A 21,972-nucleotide genomic window follows, 5' to 3' on the forward strand; every position below is an offset into this window, starting at 1 on the left:
CCAGACACCCATTTGGAAGACCTGAAGAAGTTCCTGTTACAGCCATCTGGGGAGTGAGCCAGCAGGTGGAAGATGTCCCTTACTGCCTCTATAGCTCTGTAAAATAATAGATCTTTAAAAAATAATAAATTTAGCGTTGCTAAGTACTATATTTAAGGTTGAGACACAGACATTTGACATTTACACCCTGAGCTTTCCCCAAGGCAGAACTCCCATGAGGTAGGATCTTAGGTAACGCACCAGTCTTCTTAGCGCCTAGCTTACCAGGATCTGCAGAATTTGTATCCTTCTGATGCCCTCCAATCCTTAGGTACCTTGTTCTCATCCTCCAATCTCTCTCCCTGCTTGGCTACTGCCCCTCAGCAGGGGAGGCTGCTGATTAACCCTGAAGCCTAATACACAGCTACCTAGCCTCTGGCCCCCTTTTCTTTCACAGTGCCCTCCCAGGATGCACACAAGCAGGAAGCTGGAATTTAAAGTGGAGGTTGAGTCCAGACTTGAACTGCAACATTGGATGTGGGTGCCCCAAGCAGCACCTTCACTGCTACTCAATGGTCTACCCCCAATATCTGCTTCTCTGCCTGTAACACAGGTACCATATTTCTGCATTATCAGTAACACAGATTATTTTGATGTAGAACATTTATTTATTTTTCCATGAAACACACAAAGTTTAGGTCAGTGGGAAATAATTTTAATCAAAGAATTGTACATTTTCTTCCCACATATCCTGCTTTGTATTAGGAAATGACATTGTGATCCATTTCACTACAAGTAAAATATTACAAAATATTTACAGGAAAATATTAAAAATAACTCAAACACGAAAGGCAAGATGAAATAAACTGGTTTTTCAGGAATCTCTATTCCAGTGCCCACAGCACACAAGAAGAGAGTCAAAACAAATAATAACTAAGATTCCCCTGATCACAAATTTCCAACGAGCTGGAGAAGGGGCAAAACAGGATGAAATGGTGGTATGACAGGGAATGGTGTTAGCAGCACTGCTTCAATAGCCCATCTATTCTGAATGCAACACCCTCTCTTGTATGCAGTAAATTCTGAACATGGCTAAACTTTAGGATATTCCTCGAACTGAAATTAGAAAATACCCTGACAATGGAAGTAGCTCTTTCCCCTAAGTCTAATAACAGCCTCTTTCTCCATGAGCTGCTGTTGTAATAGAAGCCTGCTCGGGCATCAAATGCTGTCACAGTAGCCCTTCCATCTCTTTCATGAAAGCTTCATAAACATCATCCTTAGTTTGTACTGACACAGGAACAGCAGGACCAGATTTGGGGGCTGCTTTGGCAAGAGGCACAGCAGAATCATCCTCTGACTTTCTTTGGGGAGCAGCAGTAGCCCCTTTATTCTCCCGACGTACTCTCAGTGCAGTGGGCACAAATCGAGTAATCTCTGCCTTGGGATTAGTGATCTGTGGCTTGGCACTGATGGTTGCTGTGGCTTTCTTCTCAATGGTGGCTGCACTTGTATCATCCGCCTTGGGTCGCTGAATCAAATTGGGTGGAGCACTCAAAACCCCGGGGTTCGGCAAGGGAGCTGGTGGGAAAAGCCCAGGTGGGGCAGGTCCAAGTGGAGGCACCAAAGGTGGGCGCATCATGCCAGGGCGAGGTGGAGGGATGCCTGAAGGCAGAAGAAAACAGGCAGGATGAACACCACCAGAACAATTTAACTGTCATTAAAGGTGTTTAAACACAGGTACCAATTTATAGGAAATAAGCTGAACTCACACTTCCTGCTATTTGAAAACCATCCTTATATATCTTTCTCCTTTCTAAATAATGTCTTACTTTAAAATACAAAGTCAAATTGATGACATCAATTGGTTCCAAATACTACTTCAAATCTGATGGTCAAGATTCTCCCCTAGCTGCATGGTGCTAAGTCCAAAGTCAAGAAATTGAGCCCCAGGCATTATTTACTTTTTTCCATTGTAAAAAAAGAGAAATTCAATGGACAGAAAATAAAATTTTTACCCTGGTCACCAAATATACTAGAATGAGAATGTGATTAATCATAATCTGTCATCATCATGGGAAGATAATTCCTATGTACTACTACTGACAGTTTAGACATACAATCACCACATACAAAGAACTGAAGATTTGAATTTTCTTTAAATGTCACTTTTTAGACTGAATATAAAGTACTATATTTCACCAAATCAAAGATGTTGTTGACTACAGACTCCTAATTATTCTGGGTACCACTAAGAAAAAACATCTAAAAAACACTTAAGAGAAAGGTTTCATATTAAGTTGAAACATTTAATGTAACAAACCAAAAATACACCTGCCATAAGACAAGCCCACAGGGAATTCTGCATGTATGTTTGTTTTCCTAAAAAATCTTCCTTGTGATTCCAAACTTTAGGCTGGGACTCATGCCAACACGTAGAACAAGTTTTATAATTACAACTATATTTCTAAAAGCCAGCAAACAAATAAATATTTGTGCACGTGTTGTGTTGCAGCATTTAAGCTGTTGCTTGAGACACCCACATTCTAGATTGGAGTGCCAGTTCCCCCACTTCCCAATCCAGCTTCTTTCTAATGCATCCCAAATGCTTGGATCCCTGTCACCCAGGTGGGAGACCTAGATGGACTTCTGAGCTCTTGGTTCTGGCATGGCCCAGTCTGACTGTTATGGGTATATGGGTAGTAAAGCAGGAGATGGAAGATCTCTCTCTGTTGCTCTGCCTTTCGAGTAATAATAAAAAGAAAAACCATAAAATCTTAGAGAATTCACCCTAAAGTGGTTTTTGTCTGGGAGAAGTCCCTTAATTGACAGCAGAAGCAAATGCAAATACCCAATGGAAGAACTCTTTCAACTGGAGGCCAATAGCAACTGAAAATCACCACAGATTGTGAGATACCCTTTGATTTTAGGATACTGATATGTGATTATGTCCTATAGCAAACAAAACATAACAGAAATCAAAAGCTTCACCTGGAGGTGCGGGGGGAGGTAGCCTTGGTGGGGGTCCCCGAGGAGGAGGGCCAGGAGGCAGACCTGGAGGTGGACCTGGGGGGGGGCCAGGGGGTCTGCCTGGTGGTGGTCCTGGAGGTAAAAGTCGGGGTAAAGGCCCTCGGAGTCCTGGCATTCCAGGTGGTCTCAGGAATGGAGGAGCCCCTGAAAATATTTATATTGATAAATTAATACCAAACAAAATATACATGTAATAATAATTGTGGTATAAAGTTAACTCAAGCATGATTTGACTTATCACTTTAATCTAAAATTTGGTTAACTTCAAAAACAGTGAACCATGTATGGTGCTGGAATTCATTCAACAAACACCTGAGCAGAAGGAAAAAGGTACTGGATTTGTTATAGATAATTTCTCTTTATTTGCGAGCACTGACAAAAGGCATACTTAATCAGAGATCTGCTGGGCTAGAAATAGTAAAAGGTAACAATTCTTAAGTGGTTCCAGTATAAGCTGAAAACAGAATCAAAAGCATGACAGTTTAAGGACTGATTCCATGAAATTCATACATCTAGGCAATATCTAATGAGAATGACATAAGCCAGGGAATTCTGCTTTTTGCACCCATCAGAAAAGGATTAATTCAACTGAAGAAAATTCAATGGATTAACTACAGGATGTAAGACTGAACTTATAAATAGGAAGTAGGTTCTCTATGTTGTTTCACAGAGAACTTTTATACTGTTACCTCGAATACTTGATAAAACAGATTGATTACCTTTTCTCTTTGAAGAAACTAGAGAAACGATAAAGATTACATTGACATTCAACAATTCCTTACCTAAGAACATGAAAGAGTATGACTGTACTTCAAAACACTCATGGAAAATGAAGTTAAAAGACAATTGTAATGCATAATTTTGTGAAACCCATGCATATGTGGGGTCTTCAAAAAATTCATGAAAGATATGTATCATAAAAAAACTAGGTACAGATTTCAAAACTTTTTGGTGTAATAAGAAATTTATCTTTTGGGGCTGGCGCTGTAGTATAGCAGGTAAAGCCACTGCCTGCAGTGCCAGCATCCCACACGGGCGCAGGTTCTAGTCCCGGCTGCTCCACTTCCAATCCAGCTCTCTGCTATGGCCTGGGAAAGCAGAGGAAGATGGCCCAAGTCCTTGGGTCCCTGCACTCGCATGGGAGACCCAGAAGAAGCTCCTGGCTTAGGGTTGGCTCAACTCCAGCCATTATGGCCATCTGAAAAGTGAACCAGAGGATGGAAAACCTCTCTGCTTCTCCTTCTCTCTCTGTGTAACTCTTTCAAATAAATCTTTAATTTCCACACACTTTTTGAAATACTCACATATTACCTGTCTCTAGTCCCACTCATTCGGAGTTTAGAACTAGGTCAACCTGTCAAATTAAGAAGTAATACTAAGAAAAGCACAGTTGTATGTTCAAGTTTCTGCCTGCTATAATCAGAAATAAAAACCCTGAATAAGGGAGAGTTGTGGAAAAAAAAAGTGGCTGTGAAAAGAACTGAAAATTGCTAAGGAATGTTCTAGGAACAACCAAGTTTGACTTACCACTTTAGAATCTTAATCACCTTAGATAATTTTATCAGGAGGAAACAAGAAATTTAATACTGATGATGTTTGATATTTTTTGGAATGATTGCACTCTAATTTCTTTTGCAATTAAATATTTGTTCATGTCACAGGGCTGACCTGGAGGTGGTCCGGGAGGAAGGCCTGTAGGTGGCCCAGGAGGCCGTAAGGGTGGAGCAGGTGGTGGTCCCAGAGGAGGGGGTCCTGGCATGGGAGGTGCTTGTATCTGAGAAGGCGGAACAGACTGTGGAGGAGCCTGCTGCTGAGAAGATGCAGACGTGCCATCAGAATGGGAATCTTCTTTATGCTGTTTTTGTGACTGCTTTTCTGCTGCAGAATCATCAGAATCATCTTCATCGTCGTCCTCTGAAAATTCCTCTACTTCTCGTCCCTCCTCAGGGATTTCCTGACCTGAAACACATTTTAAACCAGGTAAATGGACTTGGTTCACTTGTTACTGCCTGGTGCACACTAATGACTGAAGACACATGCCAAATAAAAGCATGCGGAAAATTGGGGCCAGCACTGTGGTGTAGCGGGTAGAGCTGCCGCCTGCTGGTTCAAGTCCTGGCTGCTCCACTTCTGATCCAGCTCCCTGTGGAAGCAAAAGATGGTCCAAGTGTTTGGGCCCCTGCACCCACATTGGAGACCTGGAAGAAGCTCTAGGCTGCTGGACTGGATTGGCCTAGCTCTGGCCGTTGTGGCCATTTGGGGAGTGAACCAGCAGAAAACCTCTTTTTCTCTCTCTGTAACTCTCTGCTTTTCAAAAAATAAATATATCTTAAAAAATATATAAGCATTCTGAAAATTAACAAATAATCTTCTGATCATCTATTCTACTGTAGGTATTGGAATGAATCCAGGCTTTAGAACAAGTCAGATCTGGATTTAAATACCACTTGAACTATATACAAGCTGTACAACTCTGGGTAATCCACCTAATGGTGCCAACCCTCAACTTTTGTAAAACACGTATTTAAATGTATTGCTTACTTCAGTTAGGGCTGTTTTACTAAATGGAAAAATGTATGCAAAGAAACTGGCATGAGGAAGTTACAGGAGGTGACTGACTTTCTTTTCCGGCCTCACCTGCCATTCGGAGCATCATGGCTTGAAGAGGAGTCAGCTCCTTCATGTTCTTCTTTTTCTTCCTTGATTTTCCAGGCATATCAGCAAATCGTACACTCAGACCTAGGGGGAGAATAGTTATCAACAAAAATCAGTAAATGTGTATTATACAGCAAACTCTAAGAAGTACTGGATATGACTACAATTCATAAATTACAGGAGATAAATGCAAGAAGAGATACACTAAAAGAATAGTAAATGAAGTGCAAATTGGTGGCAAATAGATGCCATAGTGATTTTAAGATTTATAAATTTAAAAAATTTAAAGAATATCATTATCTTTATGTAAGTAAAACAGAACAGCCAGATAAAAGTACGCAATTTTCTAAAAAATAGAAATCAATAAAATTGGCCAAAGAAGTGACAAGTCTTGAACATACAAAATTGAAATGGTAAAGATCTACTCCCTTAAAGGCAATAAATAATTTTATTAGACAATTCAGCCAAATATTAAGTTTTAGAAATTTCCTGAAACAAGGCATGGTTTTATGAAGCTAGTATAATCTGATACTAAAACTAACCAACTGGCCAAGATAAAGTACAAGTAAATTGGCCTAGGAAAGCAGTAGAAGATGGCTCAAGCCCTTGGGCCTCTGCACCCGGATGGGAGACCTGGAGGAAGCTCCTGGCTCCTGGCTTCGGATTGGTGCAGCTCCAGCCATTTTGGCCAACTGGGGAGTGAACCAGAGGATGGAAGACCTCCCTCTCTGCTTTTCCTTCTCTCCTTGTGTAATTCTGACTTCCAAATAAAAATACATTGTGAGCATATAGGGCTGGTCCAAAAATGATGCAAGACAATTTAATGTTAGAAAACCCAGCAATGTAATTCACTACAATAAACACTCAGAAAAAAGAAAACAGTAATATCCCAACATATGTTTAAAAAATATTTATGATAAAAAAACTATTAGCCAAGTTGGAACAGAAAGGAACTTGTTAACCTGACATAGTCTATTGATTAGTCACTGGAAAACAACACTTCATGCTGCAACACGAGGAGCATTCTAAGCTGGCCAACATTTACAGGAGTGGAGAATAGTTCCAAACAGCTGGGCTTTAGTTTTTTTATGTTGTATCCTCAGTGGCCAGAAAAATTTCTTTTTAATTTAGTAAAAACTTAATAAATTTTAGGCAAAATAATGAATATCAAATCATAGCTGGGAAAGCCATTTTTGACACATGTGTTCTGCTGGACATATTTCTAGAAAAATTTGGGCTGGCACTGCAGTGCAGCAGGTTAAGCTGCCACTTGTGATGCTAGCACCCCATGTCAGAGTGCCAGTTCAAATCTCAGCTCCTCTGCTTCAAATGTACCTTCCTGCTAATATGCTGGGGAAGGCAGATGATGGTCCTAAGAGCCTGATTCCATGCCACCCATGTGGGAGACCTGGATGGAGTTCCTAGCTGCTAGCTTAGGCCTGGCTCAGCTCTGGCTGCTGTAGCCATCTGGGGGAGAGAACTAGTGGATGGAAGCTTTCTTTCTCTCTCTCTCCCTCTTTTCTTTGTCTCCCTCCATCACTCTGCATTCTGGCTTTCATATAAGTCAATCTTTGGGGAAAAAAAAAAGTTCTGTCAATTTCCTTACCAGTGCTCTTGTCACTCTTTTAATTAGCTTTATCATTTGAAATTATTCTTAGCAGAAGGGGCGAGCACTGGCATAGTAGCCTAAGCCTCCGTAGATGGTGCCAGCATCCCATAAAGGCGCTGGTTCCTATGCCAGCTGCTTCACTTCTGATCCAGCTCCCTGCTCTCTCTGCTATAGTCTGGGAAAGCAGCAGAAGTTGGCCCAAGTACTTGGGCGCCTGCACCTGCTTGAGAGAACTGCAAGAAGCTCCTGGCTCCAAATTGGCTCAGCTCCCACTGTTATGGCCATTTGGGGAGTGAACCAGTGGATGGAAGACCTTTCTGTCTCTCCCTTTCACAGTCTTAACTCTACCTCTCACATAAATAAATACAATCTTAAAAGAAATAGCGGGAGAGGGCCAGCATTAAGCCATGCCTGTGACACTGGCATTCCACATAGGAGTATGGATAGAATCCTGGCCCCTCCACTTCCAGTCAAGCTCCCTGCGAAATGTGCCGGTGAAACCTGATGAAGGCCAAAGTACCTGGAACCCTGTCACCTAGGTGGGAGACGGATGGAGTTCCAGGCTCCTGGCTTTAGCCTTGCTCAGCTCTAGCCACTGCAGACATTTGGGGAGTAAACCAGCATTTTCTTTCTGTATCTCTCTCTGCCTTTCAAACAAGTAAGATTTTTTTGTGGGGAGAAAGTGGGGTTAGCAAGAGAAAAACTTGCCATCTCTATAGTCATGTTAGTATTAAGTACAGTGCTTTTGAAAAGTTCATGGAAAATGCATTATTATGCAAAAATTTCCATGAGTTTCAAAATTTGTCAAACCAAAATAGTGTTTTCTTTTAATCCCATTTCACAAGAATTTTTTAAAGTGCCTTCATACTATGCTGTCGGATACAGGAACAATTCTAAAAGAAGTTCTAAAACCTCGGAGATTGGACAGAACTGGTGTACGTTTTGCTTCACTTAGTGCCTATTACTATGCTTAAAGTTTTCAAATGTCAAAATGACTTTCTTTGAAATACATTAACTCAGTCTAAATATGTAATAGGTATACACATAATGTACATTATGTATAAAACAGGCTTCATGATTCTATTCAGTGTACTTGAGTTATAACTATAGTCCTGGTTCATGTAAAAGACCATGAACAGTAAGGCAAAGGGCTTCAAATGTAAACATTTAAAGACTTGCTAAAAACAAAACAAAACAAAACAAACAAACAAAAAAACACCAGGATGAATATAGTTTTCTAAGTATGGTTATATAGTTATTTTCCTTTCAATAACACAGCTGGATAGCCTATCATTATGTTGTTGAATACCTGCTGTTTGCACAAAAGTGGGTTTTATTGTATACACTTCTTTATTACACACACTATTCTTGGGATGGCATTGTGGTGCAGTGGGTTAAGCAGCCACCCAAGATGTCAGCATCCCATATGAGTGCTGGTTCCAGTCCTGGGCACTCCACTTCTGATTGAGCTCCCTGCTAATGTGCCTGAGAAAGCAATGGAAGATGGCCCAAGTACTTTGGCCTCTGCCCCACGTCAGAGATCTGGATGGAATTTCAGGCTCCTGGTTTTGACCTGGCCCAGCCCCAGCTATTGTGCCATTTGGGGAGTGAACCAGCGGTTGGAAGACCTCTCTCTCTATCTCTAGCCCTGCCTCTCTGTAACTCACACTTTCAAATAAATAAATATTAAAAAAAGGAAAAAACCTCTTGCCTTAAAAATTCTAGACTACATATCAGCTTTCAACATTTTGAGATATAAGCACACAACTATGTTGCCCCTTTTCAAAGAGTCCACTACTATTAATAGATTAGGTCCTTTTCCTTGTGTGCTAGTTATTAATATCATGGAACTAGGGCTGGAGTTGTGGCACAATGGGTTAAGCAGCTGCCTGTCCCAAATGAGCACCAGTTCAAGTCCTGGCTGCTCCACTTCTGATTTAGCTCCCTGCTAATGATCCTGGGAAAGCAGCTGAAGATGGCCAAGTGTGTGGGCCCCTGCCATCCACGTGGGAGATCAGAAAGAAGCTCCTGGCTTCAGCCTGGCCCAGTTCTCACTGTTGTTTTGGGGACTGAACCAGTGGATGGAAGAGCTCTCTCTATCCCTGTTTCCGTCTCTCTACTTTCTGTAACTCTGCCTTTCAAATCAACAAATAGTCTTTAAAAACACGGGCCGGCGCCGTGGCTCACTAGGCTAATCCTCCGCCTTGTGGCGCCGGCACACTGGGTTCTAGCCCCAGTCGGGGCACCGATCCTGTCCCGGTTGCCCCTCTTCCAGGCCAGCTCTCTGCTGTGGCCAGGGAGTGCAGTGGAGGATGGCTCAAGTGCTTGGGCCCTGCACCCCATGGGAGACCAGGAGAAGCACCTGGCTCCTGCCATCGGATCAGCGCGGTGCGCCGGCCGCAGCGCGCCTACCGCGGTGGCCATTGGAGGGTGAACCAACGGCAAAAGGAAGACCTTTCTCTCTGTCACTGTCCACTCTGCCTGTCAAAAAATAAATAAATAAATAAATAAAAAATAAAAAAACCAAACACACACACACACAAACCATGGAACTTTCATTTGCCCAGACCTGATTTTTTTTCTTCATTGTTGTCTCGTTCATTATCATCACGATGTACAAATTCATCCCCCTCACTCTCTCCATCTGATCTGTCAGTGTCACTGTCATCAGTGCTGTCATCGTGCTTATCTTGATCCATGTCTTCAGGATAACCATCATCTTCACTTGTGCTGGAGACATCATCATCATGACCCCGCTGAGCTGAAAAGGGGAGGGAGGGCACAGAACAGGTAATAAGATTGGATCCTCCACTATGTGGTACCCAGACATACAGAAAAGTATGCTCACTTTAAACTCAGAATGTTTCAAAAGAATTCTGCACATGATCTCAGCTATTCAGTCTGACAATATTTCCTGTTGACTGTATTTTCAAACACTTCTTTTTGGCAATGTAACATTTTTCTTTTTTAAAAAAAGGGTTCAAATTTGAAAACACACTCTTTTAAAAACTATATACACACATACAGTCATAGTGACTATACAATGATGCTCTGGTCTGATGGCAACAAAGCTGAAGGGGAAACAGGTGTTCAAATCAGAAGGCATTGGTAGTAAGTGATCTGAGAAAAGCTTAATGCAAAGCATAAAAAAAACTTTGTTTCCTTACATATCATGCTTCTACTTGGGCAGAGCCCATGATTTATGGACTGGTCTATACATAGTATTTGTTTATTTCCTAAGTTCTGAGGGTGGTGAGCAACACTGTTCAACAGGGCCAATAATAACCCATATGGGTGCTGGTTCCTATCTTAACTGCTCTGCTTCCAATCCAGCTCCCTGCTGGTGCACCTGGAAAAGCAGTGGAGGATGGCCCAAGCGTTTGGCCTCCCGCCACCTGCATGGGAGACTTGGAGGAGGCTCCTGGCTCCTGGATTTGGCCTGGCCCACCCCTGTTGTTGTGACCATCTGGGGAGTGACCCAGCACGTAGAAAATTAAAAGCAATAACAACAACAAAACCCAAAAACAAAAATAGGACTAACATAAAAATGACAGTGAAGGACATAAGCACAAAGGGAACAGACACTCCTTACCCAGTTCAGGACTGTATAGCATGTCTTCGTCTCGCCTACGAGGGGGAAGGTCCAGGGCAAAGCCCACTTTACGGCCATACATTTGTAAGACCTGAGGAGGAGGTGGGCCAGGGGGAGGGCCAGGAGGTTTTCTACCAGGGGGTAAACGTGGAACACCATGTCCAAGAAGAGGAAGTATAGAAACCGCCCGAGTTGGAGGTCTGTAAAGAAAAATTTAAAGCAATGAGATATTTAAATCCTTGTCTACAAAATTTTCAAGGATTTTATATTTAATCAAGAATCACACTGCTTATAACCACATTGTATTTTATTTCTCACTGTTTAATAGTGGCACTTGTCAAGAAGTGTTTTTAATAAATGCTCTCTATGACACCACTTCCTTACCCATAGGCTGAAGTCTTCTTAAGGATGGAGGGTGGCTGGGCACCAGGAAGTGGAATATCCTGGATCAAGATGTTGGAAGGAGCATGCGGCATATCTGGCAAAGGAATACTCTCCACTTCGACATGCTGAGCATTCTGAAATGGAAAGAACCTTTCAACAGCAGGATAAAAATCAAACTATAAAACTCAACACAATCATTTCCATGTCAGCTGTTTCATAATCTGTATTTGTTTTCCAACTAATGTAAATATGAAAACAAAAAACAGAAAAGTCAGTAATTCCAAACTGTCAAAGAAACCTTTATCTTCCTTGAAAAGAACCAAACCCTAGCTAGCTGTTTTTCCCTTCCACTATAAGCTGACTCTTTTTGGATATGATTTAAAACAGTTGCTGTTTAGAGAAATCCCAATGGTTACAAGTAGCACCAAAGCTACCTTCCTTAAAATTCTAGATGACAGTATAATATATATCAACAAAATATAACCAATTGGCTCTAATTATAAGTCTGTCTGTGTTCTGTTCTCCGCTGTATTAGCTGTTTGACACTTGGTAGGTTTCCTTAAGGTTTCAGATTGTTGTAAAAAGGGAACTCATACTAATTTACAAAAAGTACACCATTTATTTTTCCTGTTTAATTTTGAAGTAAAAATTGCAATGAAACGTATAAACTCAATGAGTTTTGACAAATAGATGTTCCTCATACTCTCTTTCCCAGTCAATCCTAATACCATCCCAAGTCAATTATTGTTACAATTCCCCCCCTCCATTTACATTAGTTTCACCTGCTTTAGAATGGCTCCTAGGGTTGGTGTACATTCTTAAGAAATTGCCAGGATGATGAGGTTTAACATCATCAATTCTCTCAGTAACTTAAAACAGTAAATCTAAACATAACATTTTACTTCTCAAAAAAATTTGATTACCTTGACAGCATCAAAATACTGGCTGAGTTGAGCCCTCTTCTGTTCATATTCTACTTCTAGCTTTCTCAATTCTTTATAAATATCTGGATTCTCTTTTTCATAAAGTCGGAGAATACGTTCAAAGGTTTCACGCAGCTTTTTACGCTTGTCTTTCAGTACTTTCTCATTTAACTGTGGCTGTTGCACTGGGTTAAACTCTGAGAGAAAAAGCAGATTATAAAATTAAACATAAAAGGCCATATCATTTAGGTATCAACAGGTTATAAAAATAAGACAAAAACTTCCTTAGTCATACTAAACATTTTACACAGGGATCTACATGTCAATATGAGGTTTTATTTTAGGTTCTTTGTCAAGAGAGATAAGCACAAGGCCCTCACACCTGATTGGTCAATCACACCCCTTCATCTCCCCATTTAGAGACCAGTATGCCCACTATCCATATTGGAAGCAGATCCTTCTCTGAGATTTTAAATGTAGATATGCGAGACAGAAATAACACATACCTATCTATATATGTGATATATACATATATATACATTTAAAAAAATATATATATATATATATTTAACTCTGTTAAGCAGGGATTAAAACAAATCTAGAGCGGCTGGTGTTGTGGTTCAGCAGGTAAAGCTGTGCCTTGCAGAGCCAGCATCCCATATGAGTGCAGGTTCAGGTCCCAGCTGCTCCACTTCTGATCCAGCTCCCTGCTGGTGTGCCTGGGAAAGCAGTGGAAAAGATGGCCCAAATTCCTGGGTCCCTGTCACCACGTGGGAGACCTGGAGGAAGCTCCTGGCTCCTAACTTCGGCCTGGCCCAACCCTGGCTGTTGTAGCCATCTGGGGAGTAAACCAGCAGATGGAAACTCTCTGTAACTCTGCCTTTCAAATAAATAACAGAGGCCGACACTGTGGTGTGGTGTGGTATGTTGCATAAAGCTGTTGCCTATGATGCCAATGTCCCATGTGGGAAACTGTTTGGGTCCGGCTGTTCCAAGTCTTTGGGCCACTGCCACCCACATGGGAGACCTGGATGAAGTTCCTGGCTCCTGGTTTTGGCATGGTCCAGTGCTATGTTGGCCATTGTGGCCATCTGGGGAGTCAATCAGTGGATGGAAGATCTTTGTCTCTCCAACTCTTTCAAAATTAAGAAAAGAAATAGTTTTTATAAAAAAATCCCATTAACTGGTAACCTTGGTGATTTACTCAAATCCAGAAAGTATATTCATATACTATTTCCAGTGTAATAAAAGTGGTAAATGCCTGTTTTAATCCCAGCTTTGCCACCACACAGCAGTGTGACTTCGAGAAAAGTAAGTAATCTTTCTGTGCCCAAATTTCTTCACCTATAAAATAGGGATCACATCCCTACCTAAAAAGTTTTGAGGATTAGATAACAAAAGGGGGAAAACTGGTAAGTGCTCAGCAAACATCCTGTTAGCTCCTCCTAAAACAAGAAATAACCATTTGGGACATTTAATAGGGGATTTCTTAATACTCTATGGAAAGTATCTCTACTGATACTTAAACCCGGGCCAACAAATAGAATCTGTTACAGTTCAATTGGAAAAAAGTTGGGATCCTAGAGCCTGACCCAGAGTTCATGAGCAGGCTAGTTGCATTAGTGCTCTCACATTATTTTAGACAGCTTGTGATACTATAACACCACATAACTAGATTATTTGAATTACATTTAATTTATCACTGAGGAATTTCAGTGGACCTCTTCCATTACTGCTCTGTTTTGGGGCAAATAATTGAACCTGTTTGGGTACCTTTACAAACAAAATTTGTCAAGATCACTATAAAATGCAAATACAAAAATAAAGAGAAAAGACTAACTAAAATAAAAAACTGTAAAAAAGGGAAGAAGGTGGTAGAAAAATTGTCTGGACAGCTGAAAGCACATGGGAATTAATGAGACTATTTTTTGTATATTCAAAAAACTATGGGGCTGGTGCTGTGGCATAGTGGTCTAAGCCTCCACCTACAGCATCCCATATGGGTGATGGTTCATGTCCCCGCTACTCCTCTTCTAATCCAGCTCTCTGTTATGGCCTGGGAAAGCAGTAGAAGATGGCCCAAGTGCTTGGGCCCCTGTACCCACATGGGAGACCTAGAAGGAGCTCCTGATTGGCCCAGCTCTGGCTGTTGCGGCCATTTGGGCAGTAAACCAACAGATGAAAGACCTTTCTCTCTGTTTTTCCCTTTCTTTGTCTGTAACTCTACCACTCAAATAATAAAATTGTTTTTAAAAATTTTATTTAAGTTATGCAAGTTTCATGTATTTCATATATACAGTTTTAGGAACACAGTGAGACTTCCCACCCTATCCTCCCTCCTGTCCATACTCCAACTCTCTCTCTCATTCCCACTCTTCATTTTTACCAAGATCTACTTTCAGTTTACTTAATGATCTTTTTTTTTTTAAGATCTTATTTATTTATTTGAGAAGTAGAGTTACAGATAGTGAGAGGGAGAGACAGAGACAAAGCTCTTCCATCTGCTGGTTCACTGCCCAAATGGCTGCAACTGCCATTTTATTTTACTCCAATACATTACATTTTAGGTACTCTATTACCTCGGATCAGGGAAAACATACAGTTTGTGTCTTTTTGGGATTGGCTTATTTCACTAAGTATAATGGTTTCCAGTTGCATCCATTTTGTTGCAAAAGACAGAATTTCTTATTTTTTTTTATTTTTATTTTTTTACAGCTTAGTAGTACTCTAATGTGTATATATAACATAATTTCTTTATCCAGGTCTCAGATGGGCCCAGCTCTTGCCACTGAGGTCATTTGTGGAGTAAACCAGCAGATGGAAGAACCTTCTCTTTTTCTTTCTCCCTCTGTCTATAACTCTATCTTGTATAAAGGGAAAGGTTTTCATGGGCTGGGATAAAAGTTTCAGTGGTAGATGATGATTCTCAAACTTAAGATGCAAGGTGGCTGGCGCCGCAGCTCACTTGGCTAATCCTCCGCCTGCGGCGCCGGTACCCCGGGTTCTAGTCCTGGTTGGGGCGCTGGATTCTGTCCCAGTTGCTCCTCTTCCAGTCCAGCTCTCTGCTGTGGCCCGGGAAGGCAGTGGAGGACTGCCCAAATGCTTGGGCCCTGCACCCACATGGGAGACCAGCAGAAAGCACCTGGCTCCTGGCTTCAGATCGGCACAGAGCGCCAGCCATACTGGCCATTTCGGGGGTGAATCAAGGGAAAGGAAGACCTTTCTCTCTAACTCTGCCTGTCAAAAAATGAAAAAAAAAAAAAAAAAATGCAAGGGAAAACAACATCTTTTTTTTTATTTTATTTTTTATTTTTTGACAGGCAGAATGGATAGTGAGAGAGACAGAGAGAAAGGTCTTCCTTTTTGCCGTTGGTTCACCCTCCAATGGCCGCTGCGGCCGGCGCATCTCGCTGATCCGAAGCCAGGAGCCAGGTGCTTCTCCTGGTCTCCCATGCGGGTGCAGGGCCCAAGCACTTGGGCCATCCTCCACTGCCTTCCCGGGCCATAGCAGAGAGCTGGCCTGGAAGAGGGGCAACCGGGATAGAATCCAGCGCCCCAACCGGGACTAGAACCCGGTGTGCCGGCCCGCAAGGCGGAGGATTAGCCTGTTAAGCCACGGCGCCGGCCGAAAACAACATCTTACGTAATTTCAGCTATGAAAAGGTATCGAATATATGCGAGACTGAATAAAACTGCTCTATGTAATGTGATATTTTACATAATATTTTGATGTTAAATATAGATGAATCCCCAACTCCTCACTGATGGTTCAACTTAGGATTTTTTGACTTTACAATGGTGCAAAAGCAGTATGTGCTCTGTAAAAGCTGCACTTCAAATACACCATGGTTTTTACGTTCAGTATAATATTCAATAAATTGTAAGGGATATCCAGTACCTTACTATAAAACAGGGTGCCTAATTATAGGTTGATATAAGTGTTCTGTACATATTTAAAATATGCTAGGCTGAGCTGGGATGTTTGGGAGGCTGGATATGTTAAATACATTTTGACCAAAGATATTTTCAATCTAGGCTGTATTCACTGAAGGGTAATCCTGCTGTAAGTTGAAAAGCATTTGATGGCTTTACATCCTAACTAAATGGCTAAATAACTTTTTAGATTTTCTCATTGAAGAAATGGGGCATAGTTTTATATTTATGATGGCTCAATATTTAAATTCATATGATACTTGCAAACATTAAAAAAACAAGACAAACAAAAAAACCCCAAAGCGAGTGTGGGCATTTGGCCTAATAGTCAAGCGGCTTGGCCTGTATCTCATCCCATGTCAGGGTGTCTGGGTTCCAGTCCCTACTCTACTTCTGATTCCAGTTTCCTGCTAATGCCCCAGGAGGCAACAGATTATGTCTAAAGTGATTGAGTCAATCTCTGCTACCCATGTGGGAGACCTGGATTGAGTTCCTGGCTCTTGGCTTCACCTTGGCTTTTTGGGAGAGAATGGGTGGATGAGAGACCTCTGTCTCTCTCTTACCACAAATAATAAACCAATGAACCAACTCCAGGGTGATTTCATAAACCAGATTTATCTTCTCCCCAAAAAATGAGCTGACCAAACTGGGCCTCATAACAACTGACTTGAGAATCTACCCAAATCCACTCAGCTAGGGAATAGGCCACACAAGCAGAATTTCAGGCTGGACTCCATTAAGGCACTCCTCCTCACCTTACGTCACAATGCCTAATATGAAACAGAATCCTTTCTTTTTTAGGGTTCAAGTGGTTAATTATTTACTCATTCAATGAGTCATTATTGAAAACCTCCTATAAGCCAAGTACTATGCAATGTGGAGAATTCCAGGCGTTATTCCTGCCCTAACCAGGTAACTGCTAAAACAATAACCACAATAAAGCAGGCTAAAGCATTTAATGAGTAGAGGTAGGGATTTGGGATAAAAAGGGAAAGCAGTTAGTTCTGGGTAAATAATTGGTTCCCCCCTTAAGTTTAGATTATGGGAATCTTCCCCCCTTAAGTTTAGATTATGGGAATCCAGGTTGTCATAGCCCTCCACCACAACATTTTGTAAATGTGACAATAAAACTAAATTCAAGCTCAAATGCTATCATGCTGGTCTGTTTCTGTCAGGCCTATGGATCTTCATTCATTACCTGACCGCCTCTGTATGTGTAAGACTATTATAGTTGTTATACAATCTACCGTTTTTATAAATTCATACCCATTTCATCCAATTTTTCCATATCTCGGATAATTTGTTTGGGATCCTTCATCTTCAAAACTGCAGCTCGTACCATCATGCGTTGTTTTTTGTTCTGAGAAAAATGAAAGACAAGCAGAATGTCAAGAATCTGGACACTCATGAGTTTTTATTTCAATCTGCTTTAAGAATCTATTTAAACTGCATTTCTCCTTGTTACTGATCACTTGCTTCAATCACCAGAAAGAGAACTATGTAATTTTTTGTTCTCCAAATGTTTAAAATGTTTAGTTAAAAAAATGTTATTAGATGTGTCTTCTTAGACAGCATTTCTTTTAATCTTGTGGAGTTTTTAGCATTTACTTAAGAACAATAAAATTGTTGTAAATAAAAAAAAATAAAAGTTGTAAATTTTACAATTATACAGTAAAATTTTTTGTAGGACTTAATATTAACAAAACCAGAAAACACAATTGTACAATACTGATTTCCCTTAATGTGTTAAAGCAAGAAACTAAAAGAAATTCTTTTTCTGTTCAAATATTTGCCACAAATAGTTAATAGCAAAATGTATATCCAGAGCTATTTAGCTTGTTTACTCCCATTCAGTGATTCACTAGCTTTTTTAACAAAGCAGTTATTTATTTATTTATTTATTTAGACAGGCAGAGTGGACAGTGAGAGAGAGAGACAGAGAGAAAGGTCTTCCTTTTGCCGTTGGTTCACCCTCCAATGGCCGCCGCGCTGTGGCCAGCGCACTGCGCTGATCCGAAGCCAGGAACCAGGTGCTTCTCCTGGTTTCCCATGCGGGTGCAGGGCCCAAGCACTTAGGCCATCCTCCACTGCACTCCCGGGCCATAGCAGAGAGCTGGCCTGGAAGAGGGGCAACCGGGACAGAATCTGGCACCCCAACCGGGACTAGAACCCGGGTGCTGGCGCCACAGGCAGAGGATTAGCCTATTGAGTGGCGGCACCGGCCAGCAGTTATGTTTTAATACATAAATTATCTTCAAAAGTATTTTTTAACTCACTGGTCAAATAAACATGCCATTATAACCCATTGCAAATGTATCTCCGAAGTTATTTCAGTTCCATTTCTAAGCAGAGGAAGTTTTGGCTTTGCAAATTTCATAGTTTTTATAATAATATGTGCCTAACAACACAGACAGATATAGAATGCTTCTGAAATCATACCTTCTTTAGTTCTCTCTTCCGGGCTTCCTTTCCTTAAAAGAGAAAGACAGAGAGAAGATGACTTTCAAATTTTCAATGTTAGCTTTCTCCAAGTTAATATTCTTCATTGTGGGAGGGTATGCTGTTCACTATATATCATTTAGCAGCACCCTTGTTCTCTACCTCCAATATGCCAACAGCATCCTTTGAATCACATTAAGTTTCTTAAATAAAAAAATCTTAAGGAAAAAGATATAGAAAATACTAAGGGCTTGAAAATTTAGGTTAAATTGTTTGAAATTCCTAACCTAAAAAGGCTCAAGCCAGCTGTGCTTGTAAGCCAATCAAACTTGAAAAATAAAATATGAATTCAATTTGTATGTTTAAAGTTTTGTGTGCCCACATACTGTAAAACCTTAAATACTTTATTCTTCCTATCACTGCTGTTCTTGTAATTAAGCCACAAAGAAACAGTTTATCTAGTATCTGCAATTTTTAATTCTTCTCTACCTCATCATCCCATACTGATGGACACTTACGGGCTTGGTCTGTGGGGTTCATAAATTTTCCACTCTTGGTGGATGATGTAGATCTTCGTCCCATGTTGACAATCTGTGTGGTTCACTTTTTCATAAAAAAAATACCTGCAAAGACAAAAAAGTAGCTAATTTTTCTTCTGTTTATACCATTTTTTTCTTTTAAGATTTTTATTTATTTATTTGACAGGTAGAGTTATAGACAGTGAGAGACACAGAAACGTCTTCCTTCCGTTGGTTTACTTCCCAAATGGCCACCACGGTCAACGCTGCACCGATACGAAGCCAGGAGCCAGGTGCCTCCTCCTCGTCTCCCATGTGGGTGCAGGGGCCCAAGCAATTGAGCCATCCTCAACTGCCCTCCCAGGCCACAGCAGAGAGCTGGACTGGAAGAGGAGCAACTGGGACTAGAACCTGGTGCCCGTATGGGATGCCGGTGCCGCAGGCGGTGGAGGATTAACCTAGTGCACCATGGCACCGGCCCCCATTTTTTCCTTTTTAGACTCGATTTTGATAAGAAACACTTCTTCGATTATACTTTTGTGAAAGCAGAGTCTTCCTTAGATTTTTTTTTTTTAATGTTTATATTTATTTGAAAGGCAGAGTTAGGAGGAGATAAAGAAAGAGAGAGAATCTTTCATCAGTTGAATCACTCCCAAATGGCTGAGACGGACTGAAGCTAGCAGCCCGGAGCTTCTTCCAGGTCTCACAAGTAGATGCAGGAGACCAAGTACTTGGGCCATCTTTTGCTGCTTTCCCAGAGGCATAAGCAGTGAACTGGATCAGAAGTGGAGCAGCCCACACTCCAACTGGTGTCCATATGTGATGCTGGTGTTGTGGTGTTGGTTTATGAAAGGTAGAGTGACAGTGAGATCTTCCTTTTGCTGGTTCACTCTCCAAATTCCCACAACACCTGGGGCTGGGCAAGGTCAAAGTCAAGAGCCAGGAGCTGTTATCTGGCCGTCCCACACAGGTACCAGGGACCCAAGCACTTGGGCCATCACCTGCTGCCTCCCAGGAGCATTAGGATGAACCCGGATTGGAAGTAGAGGCAGAACCTATTCTAGGCACTTTGATATAGATGTCGATGATTTTAACACAGGATGTGGCTGCGTACAAGAAAGATGGCCTTAACTTTCTTGACTATGAAAAATTAGATCTCTGCTACTTATGAGAAATGTAATGGATCTGAGGATCAGTTTAATATTATTTAACTTTTAAGAAAATGGATCCCAGCACTGACTCTGTCAATTGAAAATATCAACTAGAATGAAATTTGAAAAATAAAATACAGACGTTAATTTCACGGCTATGGCACACCTTCACTATGAGAAGCCATTAGTTCTTGTACATCCTTATTTTATTTCCATTTAGGGTGTCTCTATGGTTTTCCTTGCCACATGTTTTACCAACACCACAAAAACAGCAAAAACTCATTAATTAATTTAGGCATACTTAATTCACATTGTTTTGATTTAGACATAGCTATTTAAAGAGCTTAAAATATAAGTAAAAGTGTAACACTCAAAATTAGTATACTAGTCCACCCAAAATACCAGTATTTTCAATATTAAGATGTTTTCTTACTAGTGCCTATCTGACTACTGACTTATATTTTCTAAGGTAACTGAAAGAGACAATTATGCTTGAGTGTATTTTGTAAGCCCCAACTTTTATTAACATCACTTTTATTTCAAAGGTTTAACCAAGTGAAATAATCTTCCCATAATATAAGTTGAATTTTGCTTCCTTTGGAAAGTAAATGCTTTGGAAAGACTGGAAAGAGAAGGCCAGGACATAATATACAGATAAATACAATTATATCTGCCTTTTATGAAGATTTTGTCAGACCAGTTTATTGGTCAAGGCCTTTTTCACCAAGTGTTCCAACTGCTCGGATTTCTGCTAGATGTTTCAGAATTCTAAAAATTATTTTACCCAGGAAAGTGGGTAAGATACTCCACTGGAGGCGGAGTAGGAGGCAAGAAGGGCAAGAACAAGCAAAATCAGTACAAAGTCTCAAAATTTGCATCGCCTGCATCTTTTGTGTTTCCCTTTCCCAATTATCCTCAGGGTCTTATTTATACCCTCCTCTCTCATAACGGAATCACAGGACAAATATCAATTACAGAAAATTTTGACACAGATAAGGGAGTCTCGGTCTACACAAACCACTTTTTTTTTTTTTTTCTTTTAGCAGAGGTGGTCGGGAAATCACGCCCGAAAAGCTCGGGGGCTCTAAATAACCAAAGATGCTTCAAGGCGGCAGGGTCCACGTTCGCCAAAAACAGCAACCAGAGCAGCAACTGCCGAACCCATAGCGACGGTTGGTCTGAGCTCTAAGCACAAGAAAACGTCAAACCTGAGGCCACCGCTCAGCGTGCACGGGAAGCGGCGCCCACCTACCCGGGGAAGTCAGTCACGTAACCGGGGGACGCCAGGCCACCTTACACCCATGGATTTCCCTAGTCCGCAACCCGGGAGACCCCAACCGCGGAAGAGCGGGGCGAAGGGGCCTGGTGTCCCCGCGCAATCGCGCAGGCTCCCGGGAGGGACGGGAGATGGATTACAGGAGTAAAGCAATCCCGCACACTCACACTTCTGCTGGGCTCCCAGGGCTGCGAGAAGCGGGGAAGGGACGACTGCTGGCCTCTTTTACTTCGGAGGGGCCTTCACCTCTGCCTCTCGGTCAACCACCCAGCCCCCGCCATCTTGAAACCTCGCGCCCCTCCGCCATCCGTACGTCACTTCCTATCTTTCCGGCCGAAAGATTTCTTAGCGTTGCTGTGTCCTGGAACCATAGAGAGTACCCTAGAACGCCAGGACCAGAGTCGCTTCCGCTCCAATACACTACTCGATTGGTCGATTCTTAGCTAAGAGCCCGCCTCCTTACGCAGGACCCCACGTCGATGG

General features: G+C 41.5%; 1 protein-coding gene across 1 annotated transcript; it reads right to left on the reverse strand.

Annotated features, from left to right (window-relative positions):
* Positions 1–621: 621 nt before the first annotated feature.
* WBP11 (WW domain binding protein 11) lies at positions 622–21,824 on the reverse strand. Its single transcript, XM_062194868.1, has 12 exons — positions 21,657–21,824; positions 19,063–19,167; positions 18,545–18,576; positions 17,372–17,465; positions 12,173–12,369; positions 11,250–11,383; positions 10,866–11,065; positions 9,843–10,034; positions 5,647–5,748; positions 4,678–4,968; positions 2,971–3,153; positions 622–1,644 (listed from the first exon to the last, which is right to left on the reverse strand). The coding sequence occupies exons 2-12, from the start codon at positions 19,124–19,126 to the stop codon at positions 1,211–1,213; spliced, it is 1,923 nt and encodes a 640-aa protein (XP_062050852.1). The 5' UTR covers positions 19,127–19,167; positions 21,657–21,824; the 3' UTR covers positions 622–1,210.
* Between the last annotated feature and the right edge of the window lie 148 nt (positions 21,825–21,972).

Source organism: Lepus europaeus, chromosome 6 (genome assembly GCF_033115175.1).
Source record: "Lepus europaeus isolate LE1 chromosome 6, mLepTim1.pri, whole genome shotgun sequence".
Lineage (NCBI taxonomy): Eukaryota > Metazoa > Chordata > Mammalia > Lagomorpha > Leporidae > Lepus > Lepus europaeus.

Excerpts from the sequence above, each read along its gene's own strand:
- WBP11 (XM_062194868.1), bottom strand. The coding sequence starts at position 19,126 with ATGGGACGAAGATCTACATCATCCACCAAGAGTGGAAAATTTATGAAC. Across the intron at positions 17,466-18,544 it reads GGAAGAGAGAACTAAAGAAG|AACAAAAAACAACGCATGAT; the intron begins GTATGATTTCAG and ends CATTTTTCTCAG. Across the intron at positions 12,370-17,371 it reads GGAAAAATTGGATGAAATGG|AGTTTAACCCAGTGCAACAG; the intron begins GTATGAATTTAT and ends TTTTTCTCTCAG.